This window comes from Leptopilina heterotoma, unplaced genomic scaffold, assembly GCF_015476425.1.
Source record: "Leptopilina heterotoma isolate Lh14 unplaced genomic scaffold, ASM1547642v1 Lhet_74, whole genome shotgun sequence".
Taxonomy (NCBI): Eukaryota; Metazoa; Arthropoda; class Insecta; order Hymenoptera; family Figitidae; genus Leptopilina; species Leptopilina heterotoma.
In genome coordinates this window covers 353680-369700 of record NW_025111173.1, presented here as the reverse complement: position 1 = coordinate 369700, position 16021 = coordinate 353680, and the positions used below count along the sequence as shown (strand labels likewise).

Genomic DNA, 16021 nt, shown 5'->3' with positions numbered 1-16021 from the left:
TTCTTGCATGAGAAGAGGGTGTGCTCCACGTTGTCCTCAGGGAACTGGCAATATGCACACACCTCGTCCTCGCGTAATTTAAAGCGACACAGGTACGAGTTAAAACACCCGTGACCTGTGAGCGCCTGAGTCAAGTAATAGGAAACCTGACCGTGTTTCCTATTTATTCAGGTGGCGAGTGCCGGGATAAGGCGATAAGTCCATCGACCTTTTTCCTCACCATCCCATCTTTCTTGCCATCTTTCTATGAGCCTGTGCCTCGCTTCTTTGCGGATCAGGCCCTTGCTTGGTCTTATTTCCTCATCCAAGGAACTGCTTTCTTTAGAAAAGAGAAACATTTCTTCCCTTTCCCTCGCCAAAAGATCTGCTGGCGGGACACTTGCAAGGACCTGCACAGCACTCGTAGATACCGTCTTATATGCAGAGATGATACGCGTTGTTATCGATCTCTGCGCCGACAGTATCTTTTCACAGATGGTAACACATCTTTTACTCCTCAGGGATGGGGCCCACGCTGGTGCTGCGTAGAGCACTTTAGCATGGGCGACACTCACCACCAGTCTTCTTTTTTGTTCACGGGGTCCGTCTACATTTGTCATTAACCGTGAAAGATTAGCCGCACACTCGATCGCCTTATTTGACGCCGTAGCCATGTGATGGTGGAAGTTTAACCTTCCATCCAACTCCACACCAAGGTATTTAATTTGTTTACTCCACTTGACATCGAATCCGTCTATCACGATTCGTGGGAGCTCATAACCACGTCTGTCTGTGACCAGCAGTGCCTCGGTCTTTTCCAGGGCCATTTCAAGACCTCTGGTATCCAGCCAGCTTTTTGCTAGTCGCAGACATTCGTTCACCAATGTCCCAAGAGCCTCCTCACTTTCGGCAGTGCACACGAACAACGCGTCGTCCGCAAAGCCGATGATCACCGCACCTTCGGGTAGATCCATTCGCAGAAAATCATCGTAAGATACATTTCATACAAATGGACCCACCCTCGAGCCTTGAGGAGCCCCACGCTGCATCTCTTCCTTGAGAGTGCAGGTGTCTCCCTCATATATAACCCACCTGTCGCTAAGATAATTATCCATTATCCGCAACAAGTAGGGCGGCATGTTTTTCTTTTCCATCGACTGGATGAGATCTTTTCATCTTGCGGAATTAAACGCGTTGCGTATGTCAATTGCTACCAACGCGCAGAAGCTCTTCTTTTTTCCGGGTCCCAACTTGTTTTTTCCTGCTTTGGCTATGTCCACAACTGCCTGGATGGCATCAACTGTGGACTTGCCTTTACGGAAACCAAATTGGTGATCCGATAGACTATTCTCTCCGGTCAAGTGGCTTTAGGCTGAAGTCCCATGGCAGCGTTTTGCGTTGCGTTTTGTAACTAGGCAATGAGTGTGAGAGAGATGGAGATATATGTTTGCTATATTTGCACTCATGGCCTAGTTACAAAACGCAACGCAAAACGCTACCATGGGACTCCAGCCTTACATTCTCTGCAGAACCATATCCTCTAGAAGTTTACCCATCGTATCTAGCAGGCATATAGGCCTGTATGATAAGACTTTATCTAGAGGTTTTTCACCTTTCCTCAGGAGGACTAACCTCTGTCGCTTCCAGTCGCGAAAGAACTCTCCTCTCTCAAGGCAAAGATTGAAGCATCGAAGCAAAATCTGGGGTGAAGTGTCGATTACCAACTTTAGATTCTCGTTACTTATCCCATCGATTCCAGGCGCCTTGCCTGTTTTCAATCTTTTGCCTGCATTTTGCAGTTCACTAAGAGTAAAGAGTTCTTCCTCTTCGACTTTTCAAAAACTCCAGTCCCTTCTAAGGTATGGCTCTGCAGGAGGAAACAAAGAATTTATTATCTTTCTGACCCAATCAGGATTGTCCAGGCCAGGGGTCTTTTGCCTCGTCACTAATTTCTTAGTAACGAGTTTAAAAGCCAGACCCCATGGGTCCTTATCGACTTCCTCGATTAGGTCCTTCCAGCTACGGCGTCGCGACTTGCGGATCTCTTTCTTGAGGTCCTTTTTCGCCTCCTTGAAAGCCTCTTTCAGCAAGGGATCTCCCTTAGATCGGGTATATGTCCTTCTTGCTTTGAGGCATTCCTTTCTCAAGGAGGCTAGCTCCTCTGACCACCAGTGCAAGGATTTTCTTACTGGAGTGGCGCCTTTGCGTGGCATTGACGCATTGCAAGCGGTGACTATCATGTTCCTCACCGCTCGCACCTCCCCATTCAGACTGCTTGGCCTCTTCACCCAGCCCAAGTCCTCAATTAAAAGGGCTTCTCTTAGGGACCGGCCGAACTTTTCCTTGTCGAGTCTTTTCATATTCCACGAGGAGGTTTTGCGACTAGGAGCATCCTGTCTTTTTCCTCCTCGTGTGTCTCCCATAGAGACTGAGAACTCAATGTACTGGTGGTCACTTGCGGTATATTCCTCTGAGACCCGCCAGTCGGTTATGCGGCTAAATAGTTTAGACGATGCGATTGTTAGATCTATAATTGATCCGATCGCACCTCGTCTAAAAGTCCATGTATTGCCTCGGTTTACTGCCAATAAGTCGTTTCTGGAGATCATTTCTCCAATACGAATTCCTCTCTTGTCGAGTCTCGTCTCACCCCACTCTGGCGACTTTGCGTTAAAATCACCAGTGATGATGACATCCAGCCTGGATTCTGTGAGGCTCGATTCTAGGTCTTCGATATTGGCTTCGAAGTTTGTCAGTGGGTCGTTGGGTGAGAAGTAGCAGCTATACATACGTATATTAGCCACCTCTATCCACACGAACCCACTGCTCGTCTCCAGAAACTTGTCAACCCGCAATTCTGGGTTGCACAGCTTTATGGCGGCTCTCTTCGCCTTATCCTGATACCAAGGGGCGAGATCGCTTCCTTGATACTGCTCACTGCAGAACAGGATATCGACCTCATTTTCCCTTGCTGTTTGCATTAGGAGCAACTGTGCATCCTTACTTGTATGCAAGTTGACCTGCAAAAATTTTAAGGATTTGCCCTTTTAATCTTTTGCAGTTCTTCTCTGTAAACCGGGCAGGCTCTCTTTCCGGGATCGTGATCCGTCTCTGGCTTTCCCAGGTCCAAGCATGTAAGGCACTTCGGCTTAACTTTACAGCTCTTCGCGAGGTGTCCCTCTCCGCCGCATCTCCGACAGTTTTTGCTTCTGTCGGGGCCTTTGCAGGTTCGGGTTGAGTGTCCGTATGCTAGGCACTTTTGGCACCTAGCTACTTCAACATGCTCGCGAATTATAGCATTTATCCAGCCGATTTTTATTTTACCAAGCTTTAGCAGAGTGTTACTTTCTGCCTCTGTCAGACGTACCAGAGCAACCTTAGTTCCTCTGTATCGCGGCAAAAGTCGACACTCCATCTTCAGGTCGGGTTTACCCAGCTTTTCTCTTAGTGCTGCAGTTACCTCAACCTCTGAGGTGGCTTCGTCCAAATCCTTAATCTCTAGAGACCTTTTATTCACTAGAGGTGTGACCTCAGCTTTACTATGCAGGGCCGAAGACAGTGCATCTGCAAATTTTAAGGTCTCTCCGCCCTTTTTCACTATCACGAGAACCTCCTGTTTAAAGGTTCTCCTGATTTTCCGGATCACGGTACCCGTATCTTCTGGGTTTACCTTTGCTTTTAGCAGCGGCAAGATACCCTCATAAAGCTTTGGGTCGCTTGCCGTAATTTTAACAGCTTCCGTGCTCCTCAGCTTCAAAGGGGGCTTCGGAAGCTCTTTTTTCTCACCTGAGGGTTTCTCTTTTGGAGTCCGTTTCTTTTTGCTTTTAACAACTTTGAAGCCGTCCCCATTGTCCGCTCCGTCCTTTAAAACGGTCTCAGCATACGAACTGCCAGGACTATTTAAGGGCGCCTCTTTCGTTCCATCTAGCGACTCAGAACCAAGCTGTGGAGCATCCTTTCGCTTAATTCTTTTCCCGCTTTGAGTCGCCCGTTGCGGACTCGCATCTGGGCTTGCACCTTCCCTGGGGCGCTTATTAACGCCCTTTGCCTTATTAGGGCGTGCAGTTACGCCGTCCAGAGCTGTAGTCGTGCTCTCCGTCTGATCTCGAGCTCCCACAGTTGGATGTTGCGGCGCCTGGTCTTTGAACGGCTCGGGGATAAAACGTAAATTCTTACAAATTGTTAAGAACGAACTCTCCAAAACCGCCACGCCATCCTGGATGTCACGACTGACGTTCTTTTGGCGCTTGAATGCCTGGTACACGCTCTTAAAAATCCCGGGAATAGCCAGAAACTGATTTGCGACATTTGATTCGTAGCATGTCAGCTGGCTATCTATTTGGCTCCCTCCAAAATCCTTGGAGCCATCTGCACCGACTATCGGGGCTTGCACCCGATCAGAATCGGTGGTGGGATTACCCTCTTTCGAGGTACCCACTTGGAGTATTTCGTTTAAAATTTTGTCCATTTCATTTGTGTTTTTTTTAATTCTTTGTCCCGTGTCGAGGGACAATCGGGCCTTAACAGGGTACTACCATCTGGCCAAGATGACATCAAGTGATAATTTTTTATTTAAAAAGTCAATATTGCGTCTAAAAGTGCTACTCTTCCCCTTTAATATCCATTTTGAAAATTTAAAAAATCTTCATTTGTCTCTGAGTAATCGTTCATTGAATTTTTTGAGTTTGGCGAATTCTTCGAAAACTAAGTAGAAACACAAAACTTCGATAATAAAGCAGATTTTAACTACAAACATCTAAATTTTAAATAGTTCTAAGGATTTTCGATATAACTGAATACAAATTCGATATCAGATTAACAGAATTCAAAATGGCATATTTGAGGAAAATACAATCAATTTGAAATAAATCGTCTGCCATATTGTATACGCCATTTTGAATTTTGTGAATCTAATATTGAATTCGTATTCAGTTATATCGAAAATCCTCAGAACTATTTAAAATTTAGATGTTTATAGTTAAAATCTGCTTTATTATCGAAGTTTTGTCTGTTTCTACTTAGTTTTCGAAGAATTCGCCAAACTCAAAAAATTCAATGAACGATTACTCAGAGACAAATAAAGATTTTTTAAATTTTCAAAATGGATATTAAAGGGGAGGAGTAGCACTTTTAGACGCAATATTGACTTTTTAAATGAAAAAATTATCTCTTGATGTTACATGACATCAAATATGACTAAAAACAGGTTTTTTGCACTTTTAGGTTAAAATATCTCGAAAACCTGACGTGATGGGTCTATTTTAAGGCCGAATTCGGATCAGCACGTCGAAAACCTTCGGAAAAGTATTATTATTATTATTATTATTATTATTATTATTATTATTTTTTTTTTTTTTTTTTTTTTATTAACGGGGGAGAAGAGGAAATGCATTAACGCATGCCCAGGAAGATCCCACTTACCTGGGGTATGTCGGACTCGCACAAAATGCAAGGAAAAAAAAAGAAACCTCACATACCTGCTTTTACGGCAGTCACAATACCGACTAAAACCTCTTCTTGATTCCCCTGGGTTTCGAACCTTCTATCCACCTACGGAACTACCTTTCGGCTTCAGACTTCGCAGATGGATGGTCCCATTTAGTCGCTGGCGCGACTCTTCCGTGCCGCTCTTCTTCTGGCCATTATTTTCTCCTTGTTCTTGACAAGGTCTTCTTAGCGCCTGAGCTCTGTGAGCGCCTGAGTCAAATAATAGGAAACCTGACCGTGTTTCCTATTTATCCAGGTGGCGAGTGCCGGGATAAGGCGATAGGTCCATCGACCCTTTCCCTCACCATCCCATCTTTCCTGCCATCTTTCTATGAGCCTGTGCCTCGCTTCTTTGCGGATCAGGCCCTTGCTTGGTCTTAATTCCTCATCCCAGGAACTGCTTTCTTTAGAAAAGAGAAACATTTCTTCCCTTTCCCTCGCCAAGAGATCTGCTGGCGGGACACTTGCAAGGACCTGCACAGCACTCGTAGATACCGTCTTATATGCAGAGATGATACGCGTTGTTATCGATCTCTGCGCCGACAGTATCTTTTCACAGATGGTAACACATCTTTTACTCCTCAGGGATGGGGCCCACGCTGGTGCTGCATAGAGCATTTTAGCGTGGGCGACACTCGCCACCAGTCTTCTTTTTTGTTCACGGGGTCCGCCAACATTTGGCATTAACCGTGAAAGATTAGCCGCACACTCGATCGCCTTATTCGACGCCGTAGCCATGTGGTGGTGGAAGTTTAACCTTCCATCCAACTCCACACCAAGGTATTTAATTTGTTTACTCCACTTGACCTCGAATCCGTCTATCACGATTCGTGGGAGCTCATAACCACGTCTGTCTGTGACTAGCAGTGCCTCGGTCTTTTCCAGGGCCATTTCAAGACCTCTGGTATCCAGCCAGCTTTTTGCTAGTCGCAGACATTCGTTCACCAATGTCCCAAGAGCCTCCTCACTCTCGGCAGTGCACACGAACAACGCGTCGTCCGCAAAGCCGATGATCATCGCACCTTCGGGCAGATCCATTCGCAGAAAATCATCGTAAGATACATTCCATACAAATGGACCCACCCTCGAGCCTTGAGGAGCCCCACGCTGCATCTCTTCCCTGAGAGTGCAGGTGTCTCCCTCATATATAACCCACCTGTCGCTAAGATAATTATCCATTATCCGCAACAAGTAGGGCGGCATGTTTTTCTTTTCCATCGACTCGATGAGATCTTTCCATCTTGCGGAATTAAACGCGTTGCGTATGTCAATTGCTACCAACGCGCAGAAGCTCTTCTTTTTCCCAGGTCCCAATTTGTTTTTTCCTGCTTTGGCTATGTCCACAACTGCCTGGATGGCATCAACTGTGGACTTGCCTTTACGGAAACCAAATTGGTAATCGGATAGACGATTCTCTTCGGTCAAGTGGCCCTGCATTCTCTGGAGAACCATATCCTCTAGAAGTTTACCCATCGTATCTAGCAGGCATATAGGCCTGTACGATGAAACCTTATCTAGAGGTTTTTCACCTTTCCTTAGGAGGACTAACCTCTGTCGCTTCCAGTCGCGGAAGAACTCTCCTCTCTCAAGGCAAAGATTGAAGCATCGAAGCAGAATCTGGGGTGAAGTGTCGATTACCAACTTTAGGATCTCGTTACTTATCCCATCGATTCCAGGCGCCTTGCCTGTTTTTAATCTTTTGCCTGCTTTTTTCAGTTCACTAAGTGTGAAGAGTTCTTCCTCTTCGACTTTGCAAAAACTCCAGTCCCTTATTATTATTATTATTATTATTATTATTATTATTATTATTATTATTATTATTATTATTATTATTATTATTATTATTATTATTATTATTATTATTATTATTTTTTTTTTTTTTTTTTTTTTTTGCTTAGGGAATTTTGGGAAATCTGTTTACAGATACCTTGGATTCCGCACTTTAAGGTTATGTGGGGTTGGTAAAATAAAAAAAAGGGAATTTAAAAAAAAGGATAAATAAATAAATGTTATAATAAATTTAATAAACTGGCGACCTACTACCAGCCCGACCCACTAAAACCCGTAACCCTTCTTTTGGAGCCCTTTACCCTCCCTCGGAACTGTCGTAAGACTTTAGCCTTCGAGGGAGGCGCTCCAACTCTATCGCTGCTGCGACTTTGTTCTGTGTCTGCGGTTCTCCTGCGTCAATAGTTAAAAAATTTAAAACTATTTCAATATAAAAGCGGAATTAACAGCACAACAACAATAAAAAACAAAAATTTTAAGAAGTTTAAAAAGTCAAAAGATAAAATTATAAACGGATATATAAAAAAAAATAAAAATAAACGCGTATAAAATATTGAAAACATAAAATTGTACAAAGATGAATAAAAAAAACAAAACAAATTAAAAAAAATGTATAGGGACAAATAAATCACAAAATAAATTATTAAAAAACAAACAAACAAATTAAAAGCTGTTTAAATTACGCTTTTTGGCGGCCGTCGAGATCCTTCCTCGACATTACCGAGATTATGAAGTTCTCGACTTGCCGCCAATTCTCTTCCGACTGGGTCATCAGCGATACCATATTCTCCGGTGTAACTTGACTGTTTACACCTTCGAACATGGCCCGCCTCTCCAAGTCCCATTTTTTGCATGAGAAGAGGGTGTGCTCCGCGTTGTCCTCAGGGAACTGGCAATATGCACACACCTCGTTCTCGCGTAATTTAAAGCGACACAGGTACGAGTTAAAACACCCGTGACCTGTGAGCGCCTGAGTCAAATAATAGGAAACCTGACCGTGTTTCCTATTTATCCAGGTGGCGAGTGCCGGGATAAGGCGATAGGTCCATCGACCTTTTCCCTCACCATCCCATCTTTCCTGCCATCTTTCTATGAGCCTGTGCCTCGCTTCTTTGCGGATCAGGCCCTTGCTTGGTCTTAATTCCTCATCCCAGGAACTGCTTTCTTTAGAAAAGAGAAACATTTCTTCCCTTTCCCTCGCCAAGAGATCTGCTGGCGGGACACTTGCAAGGACCTGCACAGCACTCGTAGATACCGTCTTATATGCAGAGATGATACGCGTTGTTATCGATCTCTGCGCCGACAGTATCTTTTCACAGATGGTAACACATCTTTTACTCCTCAGGGATGGGGCCCACGCTGGTGCTGCATAGAGCATTTTAGCGTGGGCGACACTCGCCACCAGTCTTCTTTTTTGTTCACGGGGTCCGCCAACATTTGGCATTAACCGTGAAAGATTAGCCGCACACTCGATCGCCTTATTCGACGCCGTAGCCATGTGGTGGTGGAAGTTTAACCTTCCATCCAACTCCACACCAAGGTATTTAATTTGTTTACTCCACTTGACCTCGAATCCGTCTATCACGATTCGTGGGAGCTCATAACCACGTCTGTCTGTGACTAGCAGTGCCTCGGTCTTTTCCAGGACCATTTCAAGACCTCTGGTATCCAGCCAGCTTTTTGCTAGTCGCAGACATTCGTTCACCAATGTCCCAAGAGCCTCCTCACTCTCGGCAGTGCACACGAACAACGCGTCGTCCGCAAAGCCGATGATCATCGCACCTTCGGGCAGATCCATTCGCAGAAAATCATCGTAAGATACATTCCATACAAATGGACCCACCCTCGAGCCTTGAGGAGCCCCACGCTGCATCTCTTCCCTGAGAGTGCAGGTGTCTCCCTCATATATAACCCACCTGTCGCTAAGATAATTATCCATTATCCGCAACAAGTAGGGCGGCATGTTTTTCTTTTCCATCGACTCGATGAGATCTTTCCATCTTGCGGAATTAAACGCGTTGCGTATGTCAATTGCTACCAACGCGCAGAAGCTCTTCTTTTTCCCAGGTCCCAATTTGTTTTTTCCTGCTTTGGCTATGTCCACAACTGCCTGGATGGCATCAACTGTGGACTTGCCTTTACGGAAACCAAATTGGTAATCGGATAGACGATTCTCTTCGGTCAAGTGGCCCTGCATTCTCTGGAGAACCATATCCTCTAGAAGTTTACCCATCGTATCTAGCAGGCATATAGGCCTGTACGATGAAACCTTATCTAGAGGTTTTTCACCTTTCCTTAGGAGGACTAACCTCTGTCGCTTCCAGTCGCGGAAGAACTCTCCTCTCTCAAGGCAAAGATTGAAGCATCGAAGCAGAATCTGGGGTGAAGTGTCGATTACCAACTTTAGGATCTCGTTACTTATCCCATCGATTCCAGGCGCCTTGCCTGTTTTTAATCTTTTGCCTGCTTTTTTCAGTTCACTAAGTGTGAAGAGTTCTTCCTCTTCGACTTTGCAAAAACTCCAGTCCCTTCTAAGGTATGGTTCTGCAGGAGGAAACAAAGAACTTATTATCTTTCTGACCCAATCGGGATTGTCCAGGCCGGGGGTCTTTTGCCTCGTCACTAATTTCTTAGTTACGATTTTAAAAGCCAGACCCCATGGGTCCTTATCGACCTCCTCGATTAGGTCCTTCCAGCTACGGCGTCGCGACTTGCGGATCTCTTTCTTGAGGTCCTTTTTCGCCTCCTTGAAAGCCTCTTTCAGCAAGGGATCTCCCTTAGTCCTTCTTGCTTTGAGGCATTCCTTTCTCAAGGAGGACAGTTTTTCTGACCACCAGTGCAAGGATTTTTTCCTTGGAAAGGCGCCTTTGCGACGTGGCATCGACGCATTGCAAGCGGTGACGATTATATTTCGCACCGCTCGCACCTCTCCATTTAGACTTTTCGGCCTCCTCACCCAACCAGAATCCTCAATTAAGATAGATTCTTTTAGGGACCGGCTGAACTTCTCCTTGTCGAGTTTCTTAATGTTCCACGAGAAGGTTTTGCGACTAGGTGCTTCCTGTCTCTTTCCTCCTCGTGTGTCTCCCATTGAGACTGAGAACTCAATGTACTGGTGGTCACTTGCTGTATATTCCTCAGAGACCCGCCAGTCGCTTATGCGGCTAAATATATTAGACGATGCTATCGTTAGATCTATTATCGATCCGATCGCACCTCGTCTAAACGTCCATGTTTTTCCCCGGTTTACAACTAATAAATCGTTCTTGGAGATCATTTCTCCAATCAGAATTCCTCTCTTGTCGAGCCTCGTCTCACCCCACTCTGGCGACTTTGCATTAAAATCGCCAGTGATGATGACATCCAGCTTGGATTCTATGAGGCTCGATTCTAGGTCTTCTATATTGGCTTCGAAGGTGGTCAGCGGGTCGTTGGGTGAGAAGTAGCAGCTATACATACGTATGTTAGCCACCTCTATCCACACAAACCCGCTGCTTGTCTCCAAGAACTTGTCAACCCGCAATTCTGGGTTGCACAGCTTGATGGCGGCTCTCTTCGCCTTATCCTGATACCAAGGTGCGAGGTCGCTTCCTTGATACTGCTCACTGCAGAACAGGATATCCACCTCATTTTCCCTAGCTGTTTGCATCAGGAGCACCTGTGCATCCTTACTTGTATGCAGGTTGACTTGAAGGAGCTTTAAGGATTTGCCCTTTTAAGTTTCTCCAGTTCCTCCTTGTAAACCGGGCAGGAAATTCTTCCAGGGATATGGTTGACTTCCGTTTTTCCCAAATCTGTACACGTTATGCACTTTGGCTTGTCATTAGTACACTTTTTGGAGAAGTGTCCCGCTTCGCCGCATCTCCGACAGTTTTTTGTTCTGTCGGGGCCCTTGCAAATTCGGGTCACGTGTCCATAGGCTAGGCACTTTTGACATCTTGTCACTTCTAAGTGCGTTCGGATGGATGCATTTATCCAGCCAATACGCACTTTGCCCAGCTTAAGCAGACTCTTGCTGTCCGTTTCATTCAAGCGTACTAGTGCCACTTTCGTACCACCAAAACGTGTCAGAAGTCGGCAAGTCACCTCTAATTCGGGCTTTTGCAACTTCTGCTTTAAGACGGTTAAAACGTCCTCCTCTAAAGTTGTTTCGACAAGATCCCGAATTTCGAGGGTCTTTTTACTGACAAGAGCCGTAACCTCGGCCTTGTCCAGAAGAACGGAGGTAAGATTCTGAGCGAACTTTGAAGTTTCACCCCCCTTTTTCACAACAACAAGAACCTCTTTTTTAAGAGTTCTCCTAATTTTCACAATCTCTGTTCCAGTTTCCTCTGGCTTTACCGAAGTTGTTGCCAGTTTTATGAGATCATGGTAGGTCTCTGGATTCCGGGCCACAATTTTTATTGCCTCCGTTGTTCTAATTTTGGGGGGGCGCTTCTGAAGTCGCTCCCTCTCCTCCGCTTTCTTCAAGGCCTTTTTCTTACGGGCCTCCCGTTTCCTATTGGAGACAGTTTCAAAGTCTTTTTCGTTTTCAGGCTTATTTGCCACAGTTGCCTCCGAATAAGAAGCAACCCTGGCCGAAGCAGCCTTACTCACCTCCGTCTCCATAACAGTAGGGTTTGCCTTGGTCTCCTTGTTCTTAACCCTCTTACCCTTGGGAGTGGTCACAGAAGAATCAGTCTCCGGACCTTCAAACTCTCTAGGGCGCTTCCTTGGGTCGATGGACTTGCTCTCGCTGGATGTGGCGTGCGACATCGATCTAGGAGTTTCAGGATTCGACCTTGGTTTGCTTGGGCTAATGAAGGGCTTAGGTATAAATCGCAGGTTTCTGCAAAGCACCTCGTGCACCTTCTCCATTGCCACCATTCCATCCTTAACATCCTTGCTAATGTTTTTTTGCTTTTTGCAAGCACGCCACATACTATCCAGTATTATTGGGATCAGATCGACCTGTTCTAAAACATTTTCTTCGAATCTGCTAAGTCCCACATCCTCAGAATTTTTTATTTGGCTCCCTCCAAAATCCTTGGAGCCGTCTGCACCGACTACCGGGGCTTGAACCCGATCAGAATCGGTGACGGGATTACCCTCATTTGAGGTACCCGCTTGGAGTAATTTATTTGAATCTTTATCCATTTCATTCATTTTTTTTTGGTTTTAGAATTAGGGAACCACCCTGTTGGTTGCCCTTTAGTGAAAAGCCCCGCCACCACGGCAAGGTCTACCGAACATATCCATGATGTCAATCATGTCTGGCAGTGGATAAGCATCCACTTCTCCCAGCACATCAAAGACATCGATGATGTTCGGTAGTGGACAACCATCGGCGGGGATTATTATTATTATTATTATTATTATTATTATTATTATTATTATTATTATTATTATTATTATTATTATTATTATTATTATTATTATTATTATTATTATTATTATTATTATTATTATTATTATTATTATTATTATATTATTATTATTATTATTATTATTATTATTATTATTATTATTATTATTATTGTATTATTATTATTTGTATTATTATATTTTTTAATTTACTTGAATCTATATAAAATAACTAAATTCTGGTAAATAATAATTTTTATTTATGTGTCAAAAAACAAATACTTGCGAGTATGAAATAAATAAATAAATTTGTCAGTAACTTGTTATGTGAGTTTTAAAGAATATATTTATTACATTTAATTAATTATTTACTTGACCCAATTAAATATAGTTAATTTTCGCAACTGTAGGTAGCGTCGTCCAAAAGGTGTCTTTTATTCAGGGAGACAGTTTCCGGCCAACCTATTTTACATAAATTAAAAATTCATACGGTATTCTCTTCATAAGGATTTTTTCTAGACAACAAATCTCAAAAACTATTTTTTAAAATGTTTCACAATTTTTTATACCTACACATTTTTCTTAAAAAATCAAAAAAAATGCTGTGTTTTTGTGTCACAGTAATTTGTGAGGTATTAAAAAGCGTTGTAGATTAATTACTTAGATCAGTATCTATTGTCCCTGGTAGACCTAAATTGTTTGAATTTTAACAATAAAAAAAAAAAAAAAATTTTTATTGTATAAGGTTTTTATTTTATTTTTATTTAAGATAATGCATACATATTTTATAATTTTCTGCAAAATATTATAAATATAAGAGAATAATTGTCATATGTAATGTAACAAACAAAAAATGTTGTTTTAGATAAATTTATACAACTTTTTCTGTACATTTTGTTTTTTTCCTGTAATGAAAAATCGCGATTTCGTGTAAAAGAGAGCGTATATTTCCAAATAAAAGTGAAAACTTCTACTGAGCTGAACAATTAAATGAAATGCTCCGAATTAATTGTTTGAAAGCAGTTAAATTAGTTGTTCTCGTTTTGTCCAATTTTTGCGCAATCTCACTGATGGTATGCGTGAAGCACACAACCGGGAATTCGCACGGGAGTCCTCTGCGAAAATGGTTTAAAGCACTGCGCGTCCAGCACACGTGGAATTTTTCCTGAAATTCATTTATAACAAACGAAACAAAAGAAAACATCAAGCTTGCATTTTTTTTGTGTGTGTCTCTTTTACTTTTTTATTTTTTTTAAACAAAACAAAAAATAAATTGTGTAATGGTTCGCAACAGAAAGATGACATTATTTCATTTGTAAAATAAATTTTTCACCGTATTTTGAAAATATTTTCAATCCGCTTTCTCTTGGAAAATAAATGTTATATTTTGATCTTTTTTTTATTTAAATATATTTATCTTTTGGAAATTAATGAAAAATTTATTTTTAAATGAATGATTTCTAGCTTATTTATAAATGGTTTTAACCTATTATTAATTCAGTTTTTTATTAAAATAGGAACAATGTACCTTATTTTAATATCACACAAAGTTTCTGTAAAATTTATATGAATCATTTGAGATCCATTCAAGTTCTGTTAAGGTAACGAAAGGTGTACTTCAGGGGGAAGTTAGTAGTCCTATACTGTTTCTTTGTTCTTATTGATCACTCCGAGTCATCGACTCGGAGCAATCAATATCTTCATGTTTTATAATAATTAAAAATGTTGGACTGATAAAATCATCAATTTATACGTATTATAAGAATATTGTTACTGTAACTTATTCAAAATTACTTTCATTATTTTAATTCAATTATTGTTTTTCACAATTTTTAACTGAAATTCTTCTTTATCTTTAAATTAATTATTATTAATAATTTCTGAAAAATTTCTTTCAACATTTTCAAATCCTTTTCTTTACAATTCAATTTTACAAAATTTCATCGATTATTCAGGTATTCGGAAATTCTTCAATCAAATATATATTAGAAAATAATAACTTGAAATAACTTCAAAACAATTCAATTCAACTTTTACAAAAAAATTAAATCTACACAATTTTAAGTTAAAAGTATAAAAAACTCTATCATTCAAAGATTATAATTTGAAAACTTTTCAAAACTCAATTACTATCTAAAGTTTTAACTGAAATTCACATTTGAATCAATTATTATTAGAAAATTCTACGACAATTCAAGTATTTAAATACAAATAAAAAAATAATTTATTGAAGAATTAAATGTTTTTTAAAATTCAACTCTCACACTGAAAAAAAATTTGGTCCAAATCTTCAACTACCATTACCTAGTTGAGTGGAAAGGTGTTAAATTAATTAGTTTTTTAGTTTTGCTAACAATTTTCGTGTAGATGATTTTACTACTTTTGATGTAGTTAAAGAATATAGTTCAGATGACTAAAAAAAGTAGTTAAATTACAACAACTACAAAATCTGATTATACCAACTACATTCTTACTTCTTTTTACTACTTTTCGGTAGTCAATACAATTTTTTAAATTCAGTTGAGGACCTATTGAATCACGCAGAGTAGTTAAAAAGTAGTCAAACCTACTAGAAATTTTTTTCAGTGCATGTAAAGAATTTTATCAACAATTTTTTAAATAGTTAATTAAAATTCTTTTGACGAATTTCAATAAAATTTTTAAGAACAATTTCATTTTTCGAGAAATGAGATTAAAAATGTATTAAAAATAATTGAACCTCTGTAAAAAAATTTCATTGAATTGAGAAAAGTTTTTAAAAATAATTGAAATTTTGTCAAGAATTTTAATAAATTTTTTTTAAATAAGTAATTGAAATATTGCCAAGAATTTTATTAAAATTTTTAAAAATAATTGAATTTTAGAGAAAAATTTTAATATTTCTTTTTAAATACCTAATTATTTTTGATACAAAAATAATTTTATTAAATTTATTTATTTAATTTATTTATTTATTAAATTTTATTAAAATTTTTGAAAATAATTGAATTTTAGAGAAAAATTTTAATATTTTTAAAGTAATTGAAATTTTGACTATAACTTTATTAAACTTTTGACCATAATTGAATTTCTGCAAAGAATCTTTTAATAATATTTCTTTTTAAATACCTAATTATTTTTGATACAAAAATAATTTTATTAAATTTATTTATTTAATTTATTTATTTATTAAATTTATTAAATTTTATTAAAATTTTTGAAAATAATTGAATTTTAGAAAAAAATTTTAATATTTTTAAAGTAATTGAAATTTTGACTATAACTTTATTAAACTTTTGACCATAATTGAATTTCTGCAAAGAATCTTTTAATAATATTTCTTTTTAAATACCTAATTATTTTTGATACAAAAATAAATAATTTATTGAATAATTGAATGTTTCTCAAAATTGAATCCTTATAAAGAATTTTATTAACAAATTTT

At 40.0% G+C, this 16021-nt stretch overlaps 1 protein-coding gene across 1 annotated transcript in view; it reads right to left on the bottom strand.

Moving 5' to 3' along the window:
- LOC122510801 overlaps nt 1-16021 on the bottom strand; it is a 33472-nt gene that overhangs the window by 2339 nt on the left and 15112 nt on the right. Inside the window, exons 2-3 of the mRNA XM_043625704.1 lie at nt 3676-4129; nt 3347-3543 (exon numbers count right to left, since the gene is read on the bottom strand). Of these exons, the coding sequence (XP_043481639.1) occupies nt 3347-3543; nt 3676-4129 (651 nt within the window). The remainder of the gene's footprint in view (nt 1-3346; nt 3544-3675; nt 4130-16021) is intronic.